We start from the raw sequence: 16,816 nt of genomic DNA, 5'->3' as shown, positions 1-16,816 counted from the left end.
GACCGGTATGTGTGTGTGTGTGTATATATATATATACATATTTATTTTTTTATTACTTTGGAAACACCTGAAAATCTATGGAGACTGAGACAAAGGAGCTGATATTCTAAAAGACTGTTAAGTTTCATAAGCACTATTATTATTATTACCAAGACTATAAAGATTGTTTTTAGCTCAGCTGTCCTGGAAAGGAACGCAACAGGCAAACACAGAGAATGATTCATCTATGCTGTCTTCAAAAATCGATCAGATGAAGGTAGGCTATCTCAGGAGACAGGATGTGACATGATCATTAGATTCTGAGTTTCAGGACGTGCCTTGTTGCCTTGCTACCTCTGTATGCTGCCTGCGGAGGCAGCATTTTTCAGCTTTCAGACGCAGCCTGAAATTGTAAAGGCAATATTACTCTTAAAGAATGCAAAGTTTCAGAAACACTTTTATCTAAAAGAACTATAAAATTCCAGAGGCCGAACTTCTTAAAGGCACCTGTGGGCGGTTGCATAAAGTTAGTCATACATTTTTTTTCTTTACAATGGTTCATAACTTTTTTTAGTCAGTTACATTAAAACGTAGATTGGCCTAATACGATTGACTGCCCCTTGACTAACTGCTAGTGGGTCATAGACTTGTAGTCAAGACCGCCTAAACCGAGACCAAGACACTACCAAGACCAGAGGGTATCGAGACCAAGACAAGACCAAGACCAAGACCAAGACAGACCAAGTCAAGACCAAGACCAAGTCGAGACCAAGACCGAGACCAAGTCCAGACCGGAGGGGAAAAAAAACAGACTAGTGTTGAAGCTAAGCAACTTGTATGAATTCAAGAACAGCAGCATACTAGGGTTCAGCCGCAGTTTACATTCAATACATATTAGACGGTATTACTTCAACTACACAGGCAGAACAATACAGAGACAGACCATGTCATGTGTGTGACTGTGAGCTCATTGTAAATGTTTTTGCAGACTGGGCGAGATCAACTATGTGTAGCAATTGCATGACGGCTGTTACTGCACTTTTAGAGGATTGAAACTCCCTTAACTTTTGTGTACTGTTGAGGACTGACATGACTGGTACTGATGGTTCATCTGACAAAACATCAAACACCTCCAACACCATCTTGCTCCTCCAACAACTGTCTAAAGAATGAGAAATATGTAACCAATTGAAATTATACTGTAGATGAAATCGTAACATCAAATTAAAGATACACAATTATAAACTTGGATTAGGCCTAATGTTTAGTCAACACAACGATATGCATATGATATTTAAAAGACCATTTATTTAGTCTAACACCATCTTAAATACAATAAAACAACACACACACACACACACACACACACAGATATCAAAGTCACAAATTCATCAAAGCAAATGCCTGCCTATCTCTGTCGATTTCGGAGTCTCCAAATGAATCCATTCTGCAACTTTTAAATACATAATTCAATTTTTAAAAACGAAATTATAGGCTTAAGTGCAGGATCCGAAAGTTGGTCGTTTTGTCGCTATGGTTACACACACACACACACACACACACACACACACCGTTGGCGGTGTGCTCAAAGCCATCTGTCAGTTGTGCAGTTACCCCAAATCTCCTGAATGAAGTTAAAACCCATCATGTCACTGATATGTTTTTTTTAAATCAAGTGATCAAAGTGCTCATTGCCGCTGCGATCAGTGGCGCAGATAGTGTTTTCTGGTGTGGCTCGCGCACACGCCGAACTTTCACTCGGACGCGCGCTTCAATCCGTTCCGTTGCGGATAATAATGTTGCATTATCGAACGTTGTGTCGTCGTGGATATTGTAGTATTGTATTGCTAAATTCCCCGACCACTATGTCGGTCTGAGACAGCGAGACCTAGACAAGACCGAGAGGTCCGAGACCAAGACAAGACCAAGACCAAAGACCGTCAAGGCCGTGACAAGACCGAGACCACGTAAAAGTGGTCTCGAGACCGGTCTCGAGAACAAGACCGGTCTCGAGACATACATCACTAGTGGGTCATACTAGATGTTAAGACACTGTCTTAACATAATGGCTATATTTATGCAACTGGCCCCTGATCCATGTCTGTGACCACACTATGATATGAGGGATAGTAATTGGCAACTCTGTACAGGCTTTCCAGGAGTCTCACTTAAAATACCTTACAGCTAAGGCCACAGTTATGCCCTTTAGAGTTCAAAGCAAAAAAGAAAAAGATGAAAAAAATGGGGTTTTACCCAAAACACTCTAGCACTTAGTGTGTATTGTGTGTCTGCGACTGTGAACATTCACGTATATGATATTGTACACATGGGGGAGGGGTAGGAGATACCACAGAGGAGAAGCCAAGGAAGTGTTGAAATGGAAAACAGTTCATCCTGTCAACAGCAGCACACGGTCTGTTCTCTGAAAATAGATTTCTCCCTCTACCCACTGTGCTATTACTGCCTCGCTCACATTATTGACCTGTGTGCTTCCTAGACACGGGTGTGGAAAACATCTTACCTAGCCGCTGTTGTGAATTTCTAGATATTTCAGTGACTACATTCACAATGCTTTTGAAGATGAGACCCAATGCGAATGGTTTTAGGATGCATTACAACGTGCTGTATTTGGCATTGGTTGTTGCTAAAGTTATGTAAAATTAGTTTGGCTCAGAAGTGTGAGTTTATGATTTGATTAATACTCTCTTGTGCAGTTTGTTTGACACTTTCTTTCTTTTTTGATTTCAATAGTTAACATGCTTTTTTTTTTTAAATCAAAGATTCAACAACAACAAAAATTCTCTAGCTCCAGGTCTTCCCCATGTGCAGTAATGATCATGAAGGGAAGGCAATTTTTATGAAGAAAAACTTTCACAATTATGCACAGTGGAGTTACATAATATCAAAATATGCACTGTTGTTATTCACAGGCAACTAATTGTAGTTATTGTTGTTCTAAATTATAATATTATTAATTATAATATAATTTCTTCAACTAACCTACTCTTCTCTGGCAAGGCATTGGCAGCGTTTATTTGATGGGTGGATGGGTTACACTACTGGATGACTTCCATCAAAAACCATGAAGAACATGCAGTACAAATTTTATGGGCATTTTATTTTAGATAAAATTAATAATTTAAATATTTTGTTTTCTAAAAAGATTCTTCCTATTATGTTTATGTCAGTGTACACTACAGCATCTATTGAAAACCACATCAGTTCCACATCTTCTATAACTCAATCCACATATCAAAATGAACCAGATAAGTCTCAATCAAGATAAGTGATATCACTACTCCTCAACCAGGTGTTTTTAAATCAGATCCAGCTGGGGTGGATTGAGGAATGCGGACACTCTTCAGCTCTGGGCCCTCAAGGCTTTTTTTTTTTTTTTTTACTAAACCAAACGTTGGGGAAGCCCAGAACAGAGACAGGATCACTGTAATAGACAGAACAGATTAGAGTTTAACTGTCAGAGAACTCTCCTGCTCAGCCTCAGGGCAGAGAACGTCTGCAGCTCAAACCACAGCTCTGGTTTAGCAGAGAAAGGGACGCAGGAATGATGGACAGTAGGTGAGGTAAACAGAAGACGGGGTTCAAAAAGATTTGAGGCAAGATGTAGTCTACATGCACTTACATTTATACATTTGGTGGATGTTTTTGTTTAAAGCAACTTAAAATGTCTAACATTTTTTAATGATTATGTGCGTTCTCTGGGAATCAAACCCATGACCTTGCTGTTGCTAGCGCCATGCTCAACTAGTGCATTTTTACATCTTAAATAAATGTGGTTCATAACTTGGCATCTAGGATATAAGCACAAAGCACAAAGTTCTGTACTCCACAATAAAGCCAAGGCTTGTTTATTGGCTATCTTGTTAGTTTAGCTGTTATTTCACCCCCCTTGTGTCGGTCTCAAAAAACTAACTGAATTACACTGTGGTTTGATTAAACAAATTATTCAAGTAAATAAGGCCATTAAATAGTTTTTCTTTAAACCACATTATTTAGTCCACTCCAAAGCAAAAGTAAAAAAATGAAAATAAAAAAAAAAATCTACAAATATCCTGGATCTCCTGTCACCAATTTTTGTTTTAGAATCATTTTGTCCAAATTGTTTTTTTTTCACAGAGTTTTTCTCTTCTCCATAGACATCTATTTGGTGGCTTGTGGATATTGTGTCATTTATCTCTTTGTCATCTGGCAGACTAAGAGTCTGGTTATATTGATGAGGCTTGTTTGGTTTCACAAGCATTTACTCCCATCATTCAAATTTGCTTTCGATTACACGGAATGTCACAATACATTTCATAAAAAGCACTTCAAGATATTTTTTAGTCTCCGTTTAGGCACGAAGATCCAAAATAACAGAAATCTAATTTAACAGACCAACTCCAGACTCTTTTTGCTCTTGCCTAACTTTTTTCTTGCATGGACCAGAAAGACCAAATTTGCCATTGCATTATATGAAATATTGTCAAGGCCATCTTTCTTTTAAAAATGATTTCCTCTCTGTCTCAATGTCTTCAGCTTAATAAATTGTGTTTTGACAGGAACCAACTAACCATTCTACACAAACCCTGTGTCCCAGTGTTTTATCCAGACCAATTATGCCCCCTTCATTCAAAGTCCATCCATCCACGCACACTTACACATTTTCTTCAATTCACTTCACAGACAGAGAGAACTGTAATAAGGACCTAGGGACTTCTGGCAGTCAGTAAATGTATCAGCGTACCCCATCCATTAGTCTAACACTCTCTGTTCCTGTCCTTCTAAATGAGGTGTAGCTGGCCAAGTGTGTCTGACATGTTGAGGAAATTAAATCAATTGTAATCACTCAAGGAGAACTAAAGGAGAACATACTAGTGCACAGTGGGAGGCATATAAATTTCAGGCATGCAACGGCAGTCTCCCATGTGCAAAATCAAACTGTGGTTTATATCTAGGGTTTCAACAGCTCAGATTTGCAGAGCAAAATGTTTACCCTCAAATGTTTTTTTACAGGATTTATTGCAGACTTGTGGAAAAATATCTAGTAATTGCACAGTGAGCGGTTTCTTCTGTTCAGGACTATGGCTTGAAATGGTTGGGTCCATCTAGTGGGCTTGTTTTTGCTTTGTAGGTTCATGTTGCTGGTATTCTTTGCCACTGGAAGAACCATAACATGTCAAAACAGCTCAGACCTCCAACCAAGCAAAAGAATGCACTCAGGTCACATGTTTACTCTATTCTGGAATGCTTCAAATGGAGATATATCCCTATTAAAAATAAAGAGACATTTTTATTTTCATTTTCTGCAGTATTACACTGATTTCAGCAATCTGCAATAACACTCACAGCTAAGGGAAACATCTCAGCGTTTAGTTATGAACATTGTGGTCTTTTTAGAGATTACAGACCTAAGATCAGCTTTATAACATGGTAAGGTGTCTGCGAGGTTTTGAAATAGAATACCGTGTGATGATCATGGTCCACTAAGCATGCCCATTAACCCAATACAGGAACTGGACAGAGGATTATGTCTACATTAGCAGTTGTAAAAGACTCACTGATCAAAGAAAGTGAGATCCTGTGCAGACATGTCGACCCCAACATGGAAATTAACGACCAAGTGCACTATATACTATATTATATAAAAATGGCTGATGGTGACACCTGAAATAGTGCACTATTTCAGACACAACTCAGGATTTTGTAGGTCACAAGATACATTCATAGATACATTCATAGATCCACAAATATATTTAATATCTTGCTGATCTGGTGGTCACATAGTGATGTACACTACCGTTCAAAAGTTTGGGGTTGGTTTTTAAAAATATTTTTTAATGTTGTTGAAAGAAGTATCTTATGCTTATTTGATCAAAAATGCAGTAATATTGTGGGTAACAAAATAGTGATATTGACCAAAAACAATAATATTGTGAAATATTATTACAATCTATTTCAATTTTAATATATCTATAATGTAGCTTATTCCTGCGATGGCAAAGCATTCTCTTGCGATGGAATATGCTGATTTGGTGCTAAAGTAACATTTCTTCAGGATTCTTTGATGAATAGAATGTTTAAAGAACAGTAATTATTTGAAATATAATTTTTGTGTAACAACTTAAAAGTCTTTCCAGTCCCTTTTGATCATTTACTGTACGCATCCTTGCTGAATAAAGTATTAATTTCTTTCAAAGCATATACAGTGGGTACGGAAAGTATTCAGACCCCCTTACATTTTTCACACTTTGTTATATTGCAGCCATTTGCTAAAATCATTTAAGTTCTTTTTTTTTCCTCATTATTGTACACACAGCACCCCATATTGACAGAAAAACACAGAATTGTTGACATTTTTGCACATTTATTAAAAAAAGAAAAACTGAAATATCACATGGTCCTAAGTATTCTGACCCTTTGCTGTGACACTCATATATTTAACTCAGGTGCTGTCCATTTCTTCTGATCACCCTTGAGATGGTTCTACACCTTCATTTGAGTCCAGCTGTGTTTGATTATACTGATTGGACTTGATTAGGAAAGCCACACACCTGTCTATATAAGACCTTACAGCTCACAGTGCATGTCAGAGCAAATGAGAATCATGAGGTCAAAGGAACTGCCTGAAGAGCTCAGAGACAGAATTGTGGCAAGGCACAGATCTGGCCAAGGTTACAAAAAAATGTCTGCTGCACTTAAGGGACTGTTCGTTTTTTATTTAAGGGGCCACCGGAGGAGTTTTGAGATCTGTTGTCAAAAAAGACATGACCCTCCCTTCGCCAGCAATACATTTTTCTATGACCCTCCAAAATGATTGTGAAAAAAGGCATGACCCTCCCCGATAATTTATTGATTAGCCTAGCTAGCCTACTTCTGTACTGGTTTGCGCTTGGCAAAGATGTTCAGATAGCCATTGTTTTTTTTTAAACCATAAACTCTTGCTTTCTCATCTTACTAGGGCTGTAACGATAGACCAAACCTGATTCGGTTCGTATCACGATTTTTTGATTTTAGATTTGAAAACAAATGTTTTCGGTGCTGATGCGGTGTGACTCGTTCAACTTGTGGGTGGCGCTGCCAACAAAGCATATAAAACCTGTCACAAAGAACCGGCAAAAGTAATGATTATTAATATGTCAAATATAGCAAGGAGACATTTTAATGTCTCCTTACATGTTTTTACATGTTTTCTGTGTCGACTGCAAAGATGAAGTTGACGATGCGTCGCGATCTTCTCAGAACGCGCCAGAGAGAAATGCACATTTCATAAGCAGTAAGCAGTCTGTTTTCCTTCGTTTTGAATTGTTCTGTTTAAAAGTAGACATTTCAAGCTTTCTATATAGTTCTCAGGTCTGTGAGGCAAGTAGCATAGGCTACCCTACGCTGAGTTTCGGTTCATTTATGAGACAAGAGTCCAGTTCACTCGCCCGCGCCTCCGTGTCATGATTAGGCTATCTATTTTCTACTATATTTACTTCTTATTTATTAAATCCAGATGAAACATTGATTAAAATAAGATACAATTAATATAAAAACGAAATTCACTTTAAAGAAAGGCTTTGTGCTTTCTGTTTGAGGTCTCTGTGAAATTTTTAAAGTCGCTTTCAGAGCAGTCATGTCCGTAATGGAGAACTGTCACGCCTGTAACATTGTTTTTTTTTTCCTTTGTTTTTTTTCACATAAATGCGAACACGAAAAATTAAATAAAAATAATATTTTATGTTCTGTGGAGGCCGATCTTTATTCATCTGGTGGGTATATATCTTTTGGTTTGCACAGTGTAATTTATAGAATTACTAAAAAATATTTTGCCACCTAAAAGTAAAAGATTTTTTGTGTCACGTCACATGTGTATTTCCCTCATATTAAATATAAAACGTATGTGTAGACTGATATTTTTCTAATGTCTTGACTCCTTTCAGACGTTTCAAAATATTGGTATTAAATGCATTTTCTGAGAATTTATATTTCAAGTTTTGACTGCAAATGTCACGTCCATAACACTGGAATCGCCCAATTTTAACGAATTTATCCTCAACTAGTTTTTGTGGTGTAGGTCTACGTATTTTATTATGTTAAATTAAATAATACTAATAGTAATTTAAAGATGTGGTAGCCCTACATCTTACACATCGTGGAAACAAAATAAATGGAAACTAAAATATGGTAGTATCGCGCTATCAGCGCACATTCTATCAGCTGCAGTTCTGGCGCCTCAGTCCCAATACTGTAAAACTCGACGTACGTTCACATCACATGTTAATACCCTTAAAGACCTAGAACATTTTTGGGGCGCCTGACTCACCTGCACTTTTCTTTGTTTTTCTAACCCATTCTAGCAGCAAGCATCAAGTGCCATATATCATTTTAAACAGGAGAACCTAAAGTTTCCAGCTAGCTCATTTAAAGTCCCAGTTTTACATTTCTTTTGTCAGAGAATTTATGAAATTAACAGGATTTTAAGAAAAACGGCAGCAAAAAATTTTGTATTTTCAGTGTGAACTCAAACAGAACTTCCTGAAGTTTTGTTTTTTTCTTTTAGAAAGTTAGACTTGGTTGTTTTAGACTTCCAGATGAAATTTTGTCTACATGTAACAATCCCGCAGCAAGTTATAGCCATTTATTATAATATTATTCTAGGCGTTTTTGAGTAAAAACAGGTGTATTACATTTACTGACAATGTAGATGTCTCCAAATAAGTTCAGGAAGTAAAGTAAATAGAAAAGTTGTTATATTACAACAGAACACTGAAGCAAACATTTTTCTTCAGAAAATTATATTATAATTTGAACATGAACAACAAATGCAAACAATATAACAAGTAGTGACAACTGTGCAATATAAATACTAACAATACAATATACAGAGTGTAAATGAACAAATGGTTCAAATAATCTTCACAAACTAAATACAAAAAGAAATAAAGTGCAAATGAAGAAATGGTTCATTGAGGGTAATATACTGAGTGCTAATGAACAAATAGTGCAAATAATCTTCACAAACTAAATATAAATAAACAGTGCAAATGATTCAAACAATCTTCTGAATCGGAAGGTTCCACCAGGTCTAACGACTCGTTTAAAAAAATCTATTCTAACACATCCTCCGATTTGTACTGCTGTTTTTTTTACATACTCATGCTCTTTCGTGTTTTATGCTCTTTCATGTTTTGCGCTCTTTCGTGTTTTGCGCTATGGTCAAAAACTTTGCATCCGTTAGTTTTCATGCGTAGTTTTCAATGCATTGCGTTTGTTAAAAATGTATAAAGAAACGTGATTGGTTGTTAAAATCACCAATCACTATGTTTGTTGGTGGAGTCGATGACCGTTTGGACGAATCTGGGCATGGGGGTGGGACTAAGCATCAACAATCGTTCCTGTTTGGCTCAGAGAAAGAAACCACATGTGTTTCCTTGACGAATCACTGCTGCAGATATTGATGACGCAATCACCGGCACTACGGAGCCACTGAATGACCAATAGAGACACCCGTGATAACATAGGAAAGCTGAGAATCTCATCTTTACGGTGCATTTTAAAGCATACAGATTGGATTAGCGACTCAAAAGTTATTAAACATTTTAGAACGATAGTTATTTTATGCCGCGGGCGGCCGTATCGGTCTTGACGGGTTAATGCAGCCGTGCAGCGGTAGAGTTACACTCAGAGGACACTGTGCACTTATTCGCAATCACAAAAGTTCATTATTTGCTCGTGCTTTAAAGCTTTGCCGGGTAAACAATTCTTTGGCATTTTGTTCTGACATGATGCACTTTTTCTAAGCGGGAACTGAAGTGCGCCGCACACGCACAGTCAAACAGCTCCAAACTGGATTTTTGTTGGGTCAGACCCATCTGATATCGAAGGGAGGCTGATAACGCGAGATCAACATGGAGCTAAATGGGAAAAAAAACACACCAAATAAGCCACTTTGAAATGTTGCTGTTTTCATGAATATAAAAGTTGGGTGACCCTCCCCCTAGACTAAAAAAAGTTGGATGACCCTCCCCTCAACAAAGAATAAAAAGACATGACCCTCCCCTATTTTCCTCCGGTGGCCCCTTCCATAAATACCGAACGGTCCCTAAGGTTCCTAAGAGCACACTCAGCACAGTGGCCTCCATAATCCTTAAATGGAAGACGTTTGGGACGACCAGAACCCTTCCTTGAGCTGGCCGTCCGGCCAAACTGAGCTATCGGGGGAGAAGAGCCTTGGTGAGAGAGGTAAAGCAGAACCCAAAGATCACTGTGGCTGAGCTCCAGAGATGCAGTCGGGAGATGGGAGAAAGTTGTAGTAAGTCAACCATCACTGCAGCCATCCACCAGTCGGGGCTTTATGGCAGAGTGGCCCGACGGAAGCCTCTCCTCAGTGCAAGACACATGAAAGCACACCTGAAGGACTCCAAGATGGTGATAAATAAGATTCTCTGGTCTGATGAGACCAAGATAGAACTTTTTGGCCTTAATTCTAAGCGGTATGTGTGGAGAAAACCAGGCACTGCTCATCACCTGTCCAATACAGTCTCAACAGTAAAGCATGGTGGTGGCAGCATCATGCTGTGGGGGTGTTTTTCAGCTGCAGGGACAGGACGACTGGTTTCAATCGAGGGAAAGATGAATGCGGTACAGGGTACAGGGATATCCTGGACGAAAACCTTCTCCAGAGTGCTCTGGACCTCAGACTGGGCCGAAGGTTCACCTTCCAACAAGACAATGACCCTAAGCACACAGCTAAAATAACGAAAGAGTGGCTTCACAACAACTCCGTGACTGTTCTTGAATGGCCCAGCCAGAGCCCTGACTTAAACCCAATTGAGCATCTCTGGAGAGACCTGAAAATGGCTGTCCACCAACGTTTACCTTCCAACCTGACAGAACTGGAGAGGATCTGCAAGGAGGAATGGCAGAGGATACCCAAATCCAGGTGTGAAAAACTTGTTGCATCTTTCCCAAAAAGACTCACGGCTGTATTAGATCAAAAGGGTGCTTCTACTAAATATTGAGCAAAGGGTCTGAATACTTAGGACCATGTGATATTTCAGTTTTTCTTTTTTAATAAATGTGCAAAAATGTCAACAATTCTGTGTTTTTCTGTCAATATGGGGTGCTGTGTGTACAATAATGAGGAAAAAAATTAACTTAAATGATTTTAGCAAATGGCTGCAATATAACAAAGAGTGAAAAATTTAAGGGGGTCTGAATACTTTCCGTACCCACTGTATATCAAAAGTAAAAAGTCTCTGGACTTTCTCTTATCACTGACAGCAGAGACTCATAGGCTGCTGGGGTTCCTCTTCTAAAACATATACACATGTTTGTACTTAGATCACGCTAAGTAAGCCAACATTATACAGTGTTCCATTTTTAAAGATATCCATATGACAAAGCAGGATTAATGTTGTATATTAATCATACTTGCATAAAAACACACACATATTCAGACATGCATTCAAACACACAGCTGAGGCTTGATCTTTGACTATACATTACATTTAGTATAGTCAAATTATTATTATTAATTATATAATTAATAATTATTAATATTATTATTATTATTATTATTATACATACAGCATAAGGTCTGGTCCACACTGCAGCTTTTTCTACCCGAGGACTGTTTGTCTAGACAAGAAAAGCTGTCTGACTGACATGTTAAATACGTTTTATTTTCACATGCTATTTAAGGCGAGATATAGAATATACTACAAATTAGACCGGTATGAAAAAAAGACCGTAATCGCAGCAAACAATTGTAGAGAACACCAAAAGTAGCTGAATATGATTTTGCCTGCTCGAAGTGCTTGTTGTATCAACCTGGTACCCTGTAAACACAACTTTGTGTCCAGGTGGTCTGATAAAAAAACAAAAAAAAACAACCCTGTGTTCTTACTCCCAGAAGTTGTGTAAAGTCAACCTTAACATCAAAGCTTAACAGACTGAGCAAATACTTTCCAGCAACATGCGTGAGACGGTCAGCAACAGACTGTGTAATGTCTGAGGCTAAGACAACTTTACATGTGACCCTCAGTTCTTACAAAGTGCATTTTGTAAACTATTAAAAAAAATTTAGTAGATAAAATTTGTCACTAGGAGTGAAACAAACAGCTGTTTATATAAAATGCTGTGATTGCCTAAATAACTTTATTTTGTTTTGTCACAAACTACCTTTTAACTGAGGTAATGAGATTAGCCACTAATGTAAGCGGTTAACAACTACTGCTTTGATGAGGGACAAGATGTGTCGGTGTGTTTGTGTATAAAAATCAAGTGGGTTTATAATGTAGGAGTGACTAAAGTAGTGTGTAATTCTGTGGGTGCAAACACAGTATATGTGGTTGCTAATAAGTTTGTCAAATTACACATCTTAGTGCGCCAGTAGCTGTTTTCTTTCTCCTATTTCTGTGATCTCCGACAGTTCTGTCTATCCTCCTCTAATGGTGTGCAGACATGTTTGTGTACCATGACCACCTCTGACTCATATCTAAAACCCCTTATGCCTTCAGCTTCTTTGAGCTGCCACCCCATAAACGGCCACAATCACACCCTGTTTTAGACCATGGACCTACACCCTTGGGGCCTGACCACAGTGACATCACTGTGGTGACAATCGGCAGCATCTGTATATTTGTGTCTGGGTCTGTGTGTGTTATAGAGAGAGAAAGACAGTGAAAAGCACTGATGCATGGGGATTCCAGTTTTGAGGTGTGTGCTCGTATCCTTTCCCTATGTGTGTGTAATTGGATGTAAGTCAGGCTCCAGCCTTTGTAATTGTTGCTGTCTGAAATGCTTGAACTGCAGCCAATTAGACAATAAAGAGCAAAGCTGCTCCGTTTTCAAGCAGTCCTTGAATTGGCCTTGTCTATTGACTTTCACAAGCCCCTCTTCGCTCTCTGTCTGAAGCAACATGACAGTAAATTGCGCTCCACTTAGAGCACCCTTGGAGAAAATGAAGAGATTTTCTCTCTTGTCGTCCATGACAAACTTCGACTTGACAGAGCTTCACTTTTGTTACATAAACTGACCAGTTTGAGTCGTAATTCTGCACTTGCAGGTAGTTCGGTATATGAAATGTCCTCATTCCTTTATATCCGCGGGACTTGCATGTGGCGCTGATATCTGTCTCTCATTAGCAATTGTGACCTATACTTAATACCACAGTCATGTTAAAAAACATGAATGTATTCACTCATCCATAAACATTATTGCCCATAAACATTATTAGATCCATCGGCATGACGAAAAGTTCCATTCCGCTTATTCACTGCGTCATCAATCTACGTCTTTGTTATTGTAAGAGGTTAGCGGCGGAAAAAAAACTTACATATTGTAGCTTTAAGGAAAAGTTTAACAAAAAAAGAGTAACACATTATGATGCCTGCAATCGCATGAGTCACAGACTGTCAGAATGACAAATGAAATGTACCATAAAAGTATACTATACACCTTATGTATTATGTTCTTCTGAAGCCATACAGTGCGCAGCTTTGCATGAGGAAAGAACTGAAAGTCGTTTTATGCTAAAAATCTTTATATTCACACAAGTTCTCTTTGGGCCGTTCATGCCGAGTATGCCATTCAACTCACTGAGAATATTGGGTCTGTTCTTCACATAAGTCATATTCCTTCAATATTTTGACCATTTGTAACTCAATCATGAAATTAAAGTGTTGTTTGAATAAATGAAGTGTCTATATGTCATCTATATTTTTTTATCAAAATAAAGTGAAAATTATAAATCATAGGTTAGCATGGAATAATTTGTATTAATGTGTGTTTTAATATAACTGAGAACATGCTACACTGGGAACCACTTTGAGACATTTCAAAATGAATTTAGACACAGAGGTTTAACTCAGTCAGTTAATTCTGTATTTCACTTTCCTTCTTTTAACTCACAGCAAATCCTGAGGCAGTCACGGGATAACGCCACGAAGGTGATCTTCCTCATCACTGACGGTTACTCAAACGGCGGAGACCCGCGGCCTGTGGCGACAGCGTTAAGGGAGAGAGGCGTGGAGATTTTCACACTGGGCATTTGGCAGGGAAACATCCGCGAGCTGCACGACATGGCCTCACATCCCAAAGATCAGCACTGCTACTTAGTGCACAACTTTGCTGAATTTGAAGCGCTGGCTCGACGCGCACTTCATGAAGGTGAGTATTCAGAATGGACCCTTTTCACACAGACTATGACGACGTGTTTTAACGGTCATCAGCATCGTAACCAGCAAAGTTTATATATATATATATATATATATATATATATATATATATATATATATATATATATATATATTATGTATGTACATTTATAACACTATATTAGCCTACCTTTGCATAAAAAAAAAAACTAGTTAACGTTCCTGTGAGGGTATTTCTAATACTTAGGATGTGAGAGTGACGTAAAATTGACGTATTTCTCACTTCTGACTGCCGTTATCAGTCTCTCTCTATTTTCTTCCTCTTTTTAAAAGTTGCGAAAACACTATCGTGGAGTTTTTCTTTTGCTATTTGAGCTGAAAATGTTGACACATCGTCATTAACCTTGGGTAAACTTTTATAGGTTATCTTGTTTCTCAGAAGCGGAAGTAGTCATAGTTGGGTAAACATCTAACGTTAATAGCGGTGAATGAGAGAATTACATTATATTTGTCTGTGTTCCCATTTGCTAAAATATTTACTCTAAACGAGTGTACAGGTTTCTGCAACTTTGTATTAATATTTAATGAGGTAAACATTTTATTTTATTAACGGTTTTGTTGCTACACAACATTTTAGCACCTCTGGCACAACTATCAAAAGTGGAGCTGAAACACCTGCCAAAATTAAAAATGTAAATCATAAAGCAGGGCTTTAACAGGAGTTTTAAAAGGTGTTAACCAACGGGTAAGTGTGCGAAGGCTATAAAGTAGCCTACTCTGTTGTGCTATTTTATATACAATCTTTATATAAATCTAATCTTTAATAATATTTACCATATTAACCATAGTTTTCACTAAAAACTAGTCATCATGGCATGACAAATCAGTATGGCGTCATATTCAAAACTTTCTTTGGATGTCAGTGGTGACTAATACCAATCTGTTGTAGTAATATAGTAGCTGTGATATTTAAACAGAAACTATGGTTACCATGACGAATGTTTGTAAAGTCAAATTGAAGGCCAATTTATCTCATTTTTCCTGAGCCTGACAAATATGAGCCCTTGTTAATCCCAGTGTAAAAGAAAACTGGTACGAAAATAATTCAGTGTTATTATTTCCTTTGGCTGTCTGGCTATAGCAGATTCTTCTTATCACAGAGCTCTGAGCTCAGTCAGCCACATGAACTCAAAAGACCCCTTTCTTCACAATGATATCACCCACCTACGCTGAACCCAGAGAGATATAAAACAAAGAGCCCTTCTGGATCGCAAAAGATCACTCGTTAGCTTTGGGCAAGGGAAGGCCCGACTAAAGCTGGCGCATCGTTTGTTCTCACCTCCCGTTGAGATATCATGTCTGTCGTATCCTTTGTCCAAGATTGTGCAGACTCCTCCAGCTGCATAGCCTGTCTGTCTATGCCAACATCTGGAGCAGTGCATTTGTTTGTATTTAGGGAGACAAAATGCTCCTGCCAAAGAGAAGGTTTTTATAGTTAGTAATGCAGAAGATGCCAATACTGAAACACAAGCTCTTTTTTCCAGAGCAGCTTGGACTTCAGTTAGACTGGTAGGATTGGATGAATTGTGAGGCCAAAATGATTTTTTTTGAGCTAATAAATTATAATTTTTTTGCATCAGAGAACAGTCCAAAGTCTGATATTCAATGCCATTTTCTCTTCCAGATCTACCAACTGGAAGTTATATTCAGGAAGATCCAGCCCAGTGTTCATCATTGTGTGAAGAGGAAAAGAACTGTTGTGACATAATGGCCAGCTGTAAATGCGGTACACACACAGGACAGTACGACTGTGTGTGTGAAAGGGGATACTACGGAAAAGGACTTCAACATGAGTGCACAGGTAAGGGTCGTGAGTGTAACCTGTATGCAAAGTTTGGGTTTTCCATTTCAGTTTAAAAGCTTGGAAGAAATGGATTGAGTTCCTAGAGACAAGTTCAGTTTATTACTCAATAAATTTGCTTAGGGATGTATAAGGCTGAAATGTGAATTGAATGCCAATTCCTCTCCTGAAATGAAGTAAAAGAAACACTTCCACCAAATATCCATAGTGACAGAGAAAACAGCATACAAATAGATGGGACAATGAAGCGTGATGCCAAAGTGGTGCTTTAGCTCCCTTTTTGCTTTCATAACAAAACCATAAACATGATTTAAAACATTCACAATCACCTCTTTGTGCACTGCAGTATACCACATAATATGCTATGTCAACACTTTTTTGCAGTTTACCCAACTTCATCTTAATCTGGCATCCCTACTTTTTGCCCACCTCATAAAAATGCTTGAAGAAAAAGCAATGCTTCATTTAAATTAAGATCTATTTTCGTTTTCGCTCATGAAGTGCGGTCCTATTAAAGCTATCTTTCATGCTGTGGTAAAAATGAGCTTATATTGAGACAGTTCTAAAGTAATCAAACTGACTAATTAAACTGAGGAATGAGGTGGCAGGAAAGTGTTAGATGTACAAACACGGGGTGAACTGCAGATTTTATGTGATGGAGGGCTGACCTTTCAACAGATGTTTTTATTGCTCGTTTGCTTTCCCACTTTGTCACTTTGTAGCGGTATTTCATTCTCTATCTCAGCAGAGACACTCAATCCCCATGAGATGTCATGTGTAAATGCCTTGAAGTCTATTATAAATCTTATTTTTAAGTCTTCATATTAAACAGGCATAA

At 38.1% G+C, this 16,816-nt stretch overlaps 1 protein-coding gene across 4 annotated transcripts in view; it reads left to right on the top strand.

Moving 5' to 3' along the window:
• The window catches only part of svep1 (sushi, von Willebrand factor type A, EGF and pentraxin domain containing 1), an 80,992-nt gene that overhangs the window by 8,778 nt on the left and 55,398 nt on the right, over positions 1 to 16,816 (top strand). For all 4 annotated transcript variants that reach the window (XM_082148392.1, XM_082148391.1, XM_082148393.1 and 1 more), the window contains exons 2-3: positions 13,875 to 14,130; positions 15,802 to 15,978. In XM_082148392.1, coding sequence (XP_082004518.1) covers positions 13,875 to 14,130; positions 15,802 to 15,978 — 433 coding nt within the window. The remainder of the gene's footprint in view (positions 1 to 13,874; positions 14,131 to 15,801; positions 15,979 to 16,816) is intronic.

The sequence above is a fragment of the Leuciscus leuciscus genome, assembly GCF_965113295.1.
Source record: "Leuciscus leuciscus genome assembly, chromosome: 2".
NCBI classification, from domain to species: domain Eukaryota; kingdom Metazoa; phylum Chordata; class Actinopteri; order Cypriniformes; family Leuciscidae; genus Leuciscus; species Leuciscus leuciscus.
The sequence above is the reverse complement of the archived record's forward strand: the minus strand, read 5'-3'. Positions and strand labels throughout refer to the sequence as shown.